The 9,031-nt window shown below is 38.1% G+C and overlaps 1 protein-coding gene across 1 annotated transcript; it reads left to right on the forward strand.

Moving 5' to 3' along the window:
* The first annotated feature begins 1,943 nt into the window (after window positions 1–1,943).
* Window positions 1,944–6,501, forward strand: pcna (proliferating cell nuclear antigen). Its single transcript, XM_036595390.1, has 6 exons — window positions 1,944–2,369; window positions 4,248–4,345; window positions 4,495–4,562; window positions 4,660–4,854; window positions 5,302–5,425; window positions 6,001–6,501. The coding sequence occupies exons 1-6, from the start codon at window positions 2,149–2,151 to the stop codon at window positions 6,075–6,077; spliced, it is 783 nt and encodes a 260-aa protein (XP_036451283.1). The 5' UTR covers window positions 1,944–2,148; the 3' UTR covers window positions 6,078–6,501.
* The last annotated feature ends 2,530 nt before the right edge of the window (window positions 6,502–9,031 follow it).

Genomic DNA, 9,031 nt, shown 5'->3' on the forward strand with positions numbered 1-9,031 from the left:
TTTGGAGTCTCATGCAGCTCCCCGCACCCTTTCGACATATCAGTTACGCTGTGATAACAATAAAAATATATTGAATAAAACTGTTTTAAACATTATGATAACTATAAAACGTTGTTTTGGACTACAGCTTTGGAGCCGTATTACAGAAACGTCCTGTCTTTTTGTCTTAAGATCTGACAGGTAAAGATTTTTCACAAATTCTTATTACAGAAACAAATCTGATCTTTATTTAGGAATCTTATCTTACAGCATCTTATCTCAAGTAAGGAAATCTTAACCTACTTGATCAAAGCAGAGAATCAGCTGTCATGTCTGTTATATAGCAACCGACCATACACACACAGCTGAAACGTAAACATGTAATCAAAATAATGTTAAAAATGTAAGTTAAATGGAGCATTTCACACCAAATCACTCTGAATGACATACAAACCTTTTAACTATGTAGTACTTTTGAAATATCGGTGGAGTTCCCCTTTAACTCTTTATCATAGAGCACTGAATGGAGTTATTAAACAATTAAGGAGGCCAATGAAAAGTAAAGTTTATTTGGATGACAGTCTGCCAAAAACAGCAGCTGGGCATGTGCTGTAGCCTTTGAGGCAGAGCATGAAGACAAAATAATACTCATTCTGATAGAAAGCGATGGTTAATTGGGTTATTACAGGAGCAGTGCTTCCTCTACAGAGTTTCATAGCTGCTGATGGACCTTCCACGCCAAACCAGCCTCAACACACTGTAAACACTACGAATCAGCAGGCCACAAAAACGGCTAAACTTATTTTACTTTTTACATACAAGGGTCAGCACAGGAAGCATCATAAACTGGGAGAGCATTGGAAAAAATATATAATAACAAACAAACAAATAATTAAAAATACTTTTTAAAATGCTTAAAAAGAACGAAAATCAAAAATGAGCTATTTCAATTGGGAAAAAAATTAATTTAAGGCATTGACATTGATACCGTAGTCCTCTACAATAGCTGATATAAATAAATGTGAAAGGACTATATATGATATGATATATCTCCTGCTTGCCTGCAAGCTAAAACACTCCGTATAACTTCAGTTTGAGTGGGGGGGCTAAACTGCTGCAGACTGAACTGCTCTGCCGTAGGCTGTGGGTTTGTGTAAACAGTATTTACACACTACATCAAACGTTTTTCAACAGTATTGGGCCCTTTAATTCATCTGAAATGTCTCCATTTATGTGTAAAATAATTTCATTTATGCATTTAACATTTCTCTCTCATTCCAATATCATAAAACAATAAGAGATTAGAAATAAGCACATCTCTTCTCCTTCATAGTATTGCACCTTTAAATAATATGATTCTTCAAGGGATCTTTAGTAAAGGGAATGGTTCTATTTAGAACCATGAGTTCTATATAGAACCATTTGCATGCTTAAATGGTTCTTCGCATGGTGAAATGATTTTTCAGATCGATGGACAATGTGTTGGAAATGGTTCTGCTATTATGATGTTATGATGCCAAGGCTGTAACAACAGCAGGACCCATTTTAGTGCTATATAGAACCAGTTCATGCTTGAGTGGTTCTCTGCATGATAAAATGGTTCTTTGGATTGATGGAGAATGTATTGTATATGTTCTATATAGAACCTTTCTAAAATGGTTCTATGTAGTGTTTTTCTATTGTTACAACGTCAAGCTTTTATACAATAGCAGAACCCTTTTATGTGCTATATAGAACCATAAACAACACACTCTCCATCAGATTGAAGAACCATTTCGCAATGCAAAGAACCATGTAATGTTCTATATAGAACCATCCTTTTTAAATGCGTGCATTTAAACTCAGCTATTTTCCATGTAACTCGCAGTACTGTAATACCGATGAACAGCGACATCGCGTGGCCGCGCGGCTGAACTGCAGGCCGCTGTGTCCTAGGCGGAGTTAAAGCGCTGGGGGAGGAAGTTGCGTAGGCCGGCCTGCATCAAAAGTGGACTGAAAGCGCGCGCAGAAAACACATTTCGGAGCCTCGTGTATCGGGAGGGTCTGTTAGATCAGTCCTCTTGTAGATATATCAGAGTTGGTGCGCTTTTTCCGCTGTCTCTGAGCTTATAAGCCGCCAGGACCCCACTTAGTTTTGTAGTCTTCTTTCCCCCTTAAATAAACGACAGAATGTTCGAGGCACGGCTCGTCCAGGGATCCATCCTGAAGAAGGTGTTGGAGGCTCTGAAGGACCTGATCACCGAGGCCTGCTGGGACGTGAGCTCGTCCGGGATCTCCCTGCAGAGCATGGACTCCTCTCATGTCTCCCTGGTGCAGCTCACACTGCGCAGCGACGGCTTCGACTCCTACCGCTGCGACAGAAACCTCGCCATGGGGGTCAACTTGAGCAGGTACTCGCCAAACACTCAAACAAACACGGTGCTTAAACTTACAGTGCGCATCTGCAAGGACGAGGCTAAACTTGGCTTTTTGTTTGAACTTTCCGTTCCACCTTAAATGGCGCAGCAGTTGCATTTTGGCCTCAGGCGCCAGAATGCAACTAACGTTAACGTTACTGCGCCATTTAAGGTCCCACGGAAAATAAGCCAACTGCAGCCTTCCTCCTTTTTGTTTATTGTAGGTCAAAAGCAAACAGTTATTTCTTCAGTAATGCATGTCCATCATATACGGTAAAATATAGTTGGTGCTGTTTTCTAGACTTTTGAAAAAGTAACGTACATGTTGGTACATTCGCGCGGACACCGCGCCTTTATATTAACATCGGCCATAAGGGTAACGTTACGCTTTCCGAGGCTCTTTTTATTATTTAACTGTTTCATAGCCAATTATTTTTATTTGATATAGTTAAGATACTTTTATTTTGTATTTTGGTGTCTGGGATGTGTTTGGACATGTCTACATTTACGCGCCTTCTCGTTGCGTCACGTCGATGAACGTCGACTATAGACGAGTTGTTTAACGGTTAAAATAAACATTTACTGAAATAAACAAATTAATATCTTAATATTTCGCCGCGATGATTTAAAGACAAAGAAAGTACCTAAATAACAAAATAAAGGAATATATAAAAACGTTTAGGAGTTTTTTCTTTGCGCGTGACGTCATGACGTCGCTTTGGCGCGCAGGTCGTCGTTTGGCGGGAAAAGAACAGAGACCGGCTAGTTGAGTTAGCCAAGTTAAACTAAGCTTAGTCCTAGTTTTCTTAAGTAAAGATTTAAAACGTATTAAAGTGATTGGGTTCAAAACATGGAAAAGTGCAGAAAGTGTTTTGGAGGGAAAAGTGATTGTACTGCAGTGAAATTGTAAAGGAGCAATAAAACAAAGCCATAAGATGTTAAAGTCTGAATAATGGCTCTAAATAAGTCTATAGCTAATAATTATATATGCATAATGTAGCTATTAGTTTAACATTTAAAATAATCTAATACATTGTGTTGTGTATATATTATACATGTTGATTTAATCACAAAGAATTAATTTTTTAAATTGAAACAATCTAAATAAAAATTATAAATTAAAATTACAAGTTACAAAAGCAGTCTATAAAGTTTTATGCATGGGGCATTTTAATGTGGGAAAGCTGTAACATACAGATCCTGTCACTTATTATCTACTCTACAGACAAATATGCTGCGTCCAAAACCACATACTACCACCATAATTAGTATGTTATAACTAATATGCCACCATTAGAAGTCCGTTCGTTAATTTAGTTTGTATAGTACAGTAGTATGTGGTTTTGGGTGCAGCCATAGTTTAGACTGAGCTCGTGAAAGGTCTTTCCCTTTTTTGTTAAAACATGCCCACTTTTTGCTTTGTAGCAATGACTCTTAGCCTTTCAGCATAGCCATGACAGTGGCTGTTAATAAAGGAGGCCTGAGTGTTATCAAAACTGTTTTTGTGTGTTTTTGATATGGATCACTGTTTGGTGGTGCTTAAGCTGTAATTTCTAAAGTATGACGTTTCAGCCCAGCTCTCAGGGGTCACAAAAAACTACACCACCCATGATGCATTGCTGTAGTGTCAGGCTAGCTGACAGCTAAATGAGGGTGTTTGTGGCTAAAGTAAGACGAAATAAAGCTCTTATGTAAATTATACGCTTAATGAACTGAATTTATTTGCAGTCACTTGTTTATTTTTTCGAATATACAGTATTTTGTTACCTTTCATGGCAAATTTTAAAAATAACACTGGATGCTGGAAGCTGCTCCAAAATTAAATTAGCATTTTCATAAATTTGTCTAATTGAGATGTTTTGTGTTTTTCAGTATGTCAAAGATCCTGAAGTGTGCTGGGAATGAGGACATAATCACTCTGCGGGCGGAGGACAACGCAGACTCGCTGGCTCTGGTGTTCGAGACCCTCAGTGAGTTAATTTCTATTTCAGTAGACTATTCAGGGTTTTTAATGTTAAATTAAGGTGTTGAATGTTAATTGAAGTTATTGGAGATGTTAATTTGAAAGTCATTGTGAAAAGGGTTGTTCCACTAACATTGTGGTTGCTAATCTGTTCAGATCAGGAGAAGGTCTCTGACTACGAAATGAAGCTGATGGACTTGGATGTGGAGCAGCTTGGAATTCCAGTAAGTTTTAATAACATGTACTTGTGGGGGTGCTCTACATGCACTGTTAGTTCATGAAGGAGAGTCGTTTACACTTCATTTCCCCTCATGTCTCCAGGAGCAAGAGTACAGCTGTGTGGTGAAAATGCCCTCGGGTGAATTTGCCCGGATCTGCCGTGACCTGTCACAGATCGGAGATGCCGTCATGATTTCCTGCGCCAAAGACGGAGTAAAGTTCTCTGCTAGCGGTGAACTGGGCACGGGCAACATCAAGCTGTCCCAGACCAGCAATGTGGACAAGGAGGATGAGGCTGTAAGAGACTTGATGTTTGATCAAAAATGCTTATTGACAGTTAATACCTGAAATCAGCAACATTTACACATAAATCTAGAACACATTCTTATTCACAAACATCATATAATCCAACAGTAGCCTTGAATTTAGTAATTTATTAGATTTATTAATGGCTGTGTGCATTAAAAGTAAACATTTTTTGAAGTAATTTTTTGTGTTGTAATGCCTGATTTTGGCCACCAGATAGCACCAAACAGCCAACTGTTGTACATGTGGACAAAGTGGGTTTTAAAGATGTTAATATGAATACACACATGTTATATTTAAACACGCGCTTTGCCAAAATTTAATATTAGGCAAGTGTTCATGCTTTCTCCTGCATAGTAAGCTTACATTTCACATTAATGAGGTCATTTATAATGGAGGTAATGAAGAGTCTATAACCAAATGTTTTGTTGTTCTCAGGTGACGATTGAGATGAATGAACCAGTGCAGCTGATTTTTGCTCTGAACTACCTGAACTTCTTCACCAAGGCCACACCCCTGTCCAAAACAGTCACGCTCAGCATGTCCGCAGACATTCCTCTTGGTACGACACTCGCTCATGTCACACATTCTCTCAAATCTGGATCATGTCCTTATTCACAAACGTTACAAAATGTCAGTAGTAGCAGGGCTAGGCAATATGACAATATTGTTATTGTGATATGTCAACAGGACACTGGTTTTCTGAACATATCTTGTATATCGTCAGTACTTGTCGAAACTGCGTTTCATTATAAAGAGAGCAAAATTGGTCAGTTTAACCAGATTTAATGCCAAATACTGAATAAAAAAATCATTGTGTTCAGTTTTGATGGTATTTTTAAAAATGTAGCACTACAGATCTCCATATCTGGAAAAATACTGTGAATTTCTAAGTATCCTAATATTATATTTGTCATATCGCCCACCTCTATGCAGTTGCCTTGAATTTATCAGCATTTAGAAGCCTAGTTATTCCTAACTTAGTTTGGGCTTATACTCAAATATGGGATGAATTAGAGCAGAATGAGCTGAATAAGAAATAATCACATGCTTTTGTTGTGGCTGATAACTGCTGTATCGAAATGCAGCAATTACCAAGACAGTGTCTCATGCTGCTCCCTCTTTCTTTATTTGTAGTGGTGGAGTACAAGATTGCAGATATGGGTCACATCAAGTACTACCTGGCCCCCAAGATCGATGAGGAGTCGTCCTAAATCCATCTGCAGGGAAACTGAAGGCATTCCAGCTCTGTGTGTCGAAACCCGCCTGCATGGCTGCTGGGCTACTTTTACAGAAGTTTTACTCTGCGCTGGTTCACACATCGACGGAGCCAACATGACTGACTGTTTAACCCATGAGAGAGTCTTGGGAAAGATACCTGAGCCTGTCTGATTATAAATTACAGGTTCTGGTTACTTTACCAGATGCAGTAATGTGGTGACTGAGGTGTGCTCAGATGCAGTCTGTTCTCAGTCTTTCAGTTTCACCCTCATTCCCTTTTTTCCCCTGTATTGTTCCCATTTGCCTCTAAGCACTCGGTTTATTCCACTTATTCCAATATGTAGATAATTGTGTTTCTGTAAATATGCTAATTGGACTCATTCTGTTACCCTCTAATAAAATCTTTTTGTAATGGTGGCTGTTTTGTGGTGACGTTTTTGAATGTGCACACAGCAGTAGGTACTTGAAGTGGTGACTAGCTTTAAGTAGTCATTTTTCATCTGAGTTTCTCAATATGAAAACTTTTAAATATTTTAAAACTATACATTGTTAATTTAATTAATATAGCACCTTTTCAGAATCTATTGCCAAGTGTTATACAAGGAGTTTGTCTTGAGTCATGTTTGACATGTAATGAAACAGGCTGTGGAAAAAGTAGTTGGCTAAGGGAAAATTAAAATAAAAGTACAGTAAATGGAATAAAGAGCCATGCAGGAGCTAGAGAGTTATGTATGAAGGTCTGACATACTATACAAGCTATTATATACCAAGTATTTGCAAAACATTTTGAGCACAGAAGTAATACTTAAACGAGTATGCTGAGATACAAAGCCATAAGTGGGAAAACAAACAGCAAAGCTCCTTTATGTTAGTGCATCGTGAATTTCATGCTGTAGTGTAGTGCCTGTTTTTGAATCAAAAAGCTGATCGCACATGTGGACTTGCACAGTCCAAAGGAAATCTATAGGCTTAATGTACTACATCTTAAATTACTGTGTTCATACTCTGGTATTCTAAAATTGCTTATGTAGCTTTAATTTATGTAAAAGTGCTTTTGAAGGGTCAATACACTTCATTTTTCTTATTTTAGGCTCTCAAGTCTACTTAAGACCTGTGTGGGATTATTTTTTCATGACTATTTTCAACCTCTCTTTATCATTTAGAATGAAATGGGCTGTTTTAATTGCTGTCTTTTTAAATATATATGTAGATGAGCTCAGTTCTGATTGGCTGTTCTGTATTGTACTTAATTCAAAAAGCAGTCCAGGCTGAAACACTCCTCATAACCTCAGTGTAAACAGGAGGGGCTGAACTGCTGTAGGCTGAATAGGTGGATATATGTAAATGACATCACAAAAACAATTCAAAACATGCTGTTTTTGCGAATTAATTTCTATATATGGCTTGAAGTAGTGTATGTTGTCAGAGCTTAATGTTTACATAGTACATCAAATTCCTATTTCAGAATAGCATGGAAAATAAGGTTCTAGATATGAGTTCTTTAAGACTTTTTTATTTTATTTAAGGTTTTATTTTATTCTTGTACCTCTATACTCTCTCCAGCAGTCGTAATGGGTGATTACAGTGATGATAAACAGTTAAATGGGTAAGTGTTGTATATGGAACGGTTTAGAAGAGGAAGTTCTGATATGGAAAATTAAAAATAGCCAATTAATCTTTTGGCTTTATTAGCTGATAATAGCTGACAGTGTTGGCTTAGTCTGTAAACCTTACTGAGAGTTTTAATTGGCCTGCAGCTGATTAGAGTGGGATTAAGCTGATGAGTCTAGAGGGAGATGGGTGCCCTGTACATCTTGTAGACTAAAAACAGGCGCACACAGACCAAACCAAGCATGCTTTTTTTTCAGCTATACTTTATTATACTACATACATACATACATACATCATCTAAACCGCTTATCCTTCTGGGTCGCGGTGGGGTGCTGGAGCCTATCCCAGCTGTCATTGGGCGGAAGGCAGGATACACCCTGGACAGGTCGCCAGTCCATCGCAGGGCTATTTATACTACATTTTAGCTTAATTTTTAGATTCAAAGGTCTTTTCAAAGGTGACTGGGTCCAGCACACTCTCCTCATTGATCATGTAAGAGACTAAAAACAATCAACCCTGACATCACACAGCCAATTAACACGAGTGTTTATAGTGGTCCCAGTGTCTACATCAGGGGTCTTAGACCCAAATTACCAGGAGGGCACTAGCCAGGTGGTCTCCAAGGTGGGACGGATGAAAAATGCAGGGAAGAAAATTACATCTTTATTCTAATTTTCTTGCTGGACATTTATCAGAAACACCTACCACATAGCTCCTCTACTCCACTCGCTGGTGTCACTCAACCATTTTAAACTTTTAATCTCTAACCACCTTCACTCAGCCTGCAGCTGTTTATGTATATATAAATATATAAACATATATGTATATATAATATATATATATATATATATATATATATATATTGCCTATAGGAATGAATGGGGTGCAACCGCCTAGCAACACCCTAGCAACCTCCTGCTAATTTTTATTTTTAAGTGCTGTTTTAATAATACTTTTTTGGCCATATTTTTTTTTCTACACTTTTACTTTTACAAATGTATATTTACTCTTTTCAATCCCTTCTTTTTTAAATAATGCTTGTTATAAATGATCACTCTCAATGTAGTCTGAGTTTAAATAAAGCTGTGTAAAGTAAAGTGTAGTCCACCACCCCAAAGATATCCAGCCAAGACCAGCTCTGTGGCCAGAGAATGACCGCTGATGAACGGTCAAAGGATGGCTAACACAAGCTGTGCATCATCAGATGGGCTATGGTGTCTAACAAAAGAGGGGTTTCTGATAAAGTTGCTGACAGCTCATCCATCACCAAGCTGGTCAGCATTCAGCCTGCATTGATTAGGCCTCACCAACACACTGAGTGCCTCAGCCAAGACAA

Source organism: Colossoma macropomum, unplaced genomic scaffold (assembly GCF_904425465.1).
Source record: "Colossoma macropomum unplaced genomic scaffold, Colossoma_macropomum, whole genome shotgun sequence".
NCBI classification, from domain to species: Eukaryota; Metazoa; Chordata; class Actinopteri; order Characiformes; family Serrasalmidae; genus Colossoma; species Colossoma macropomum.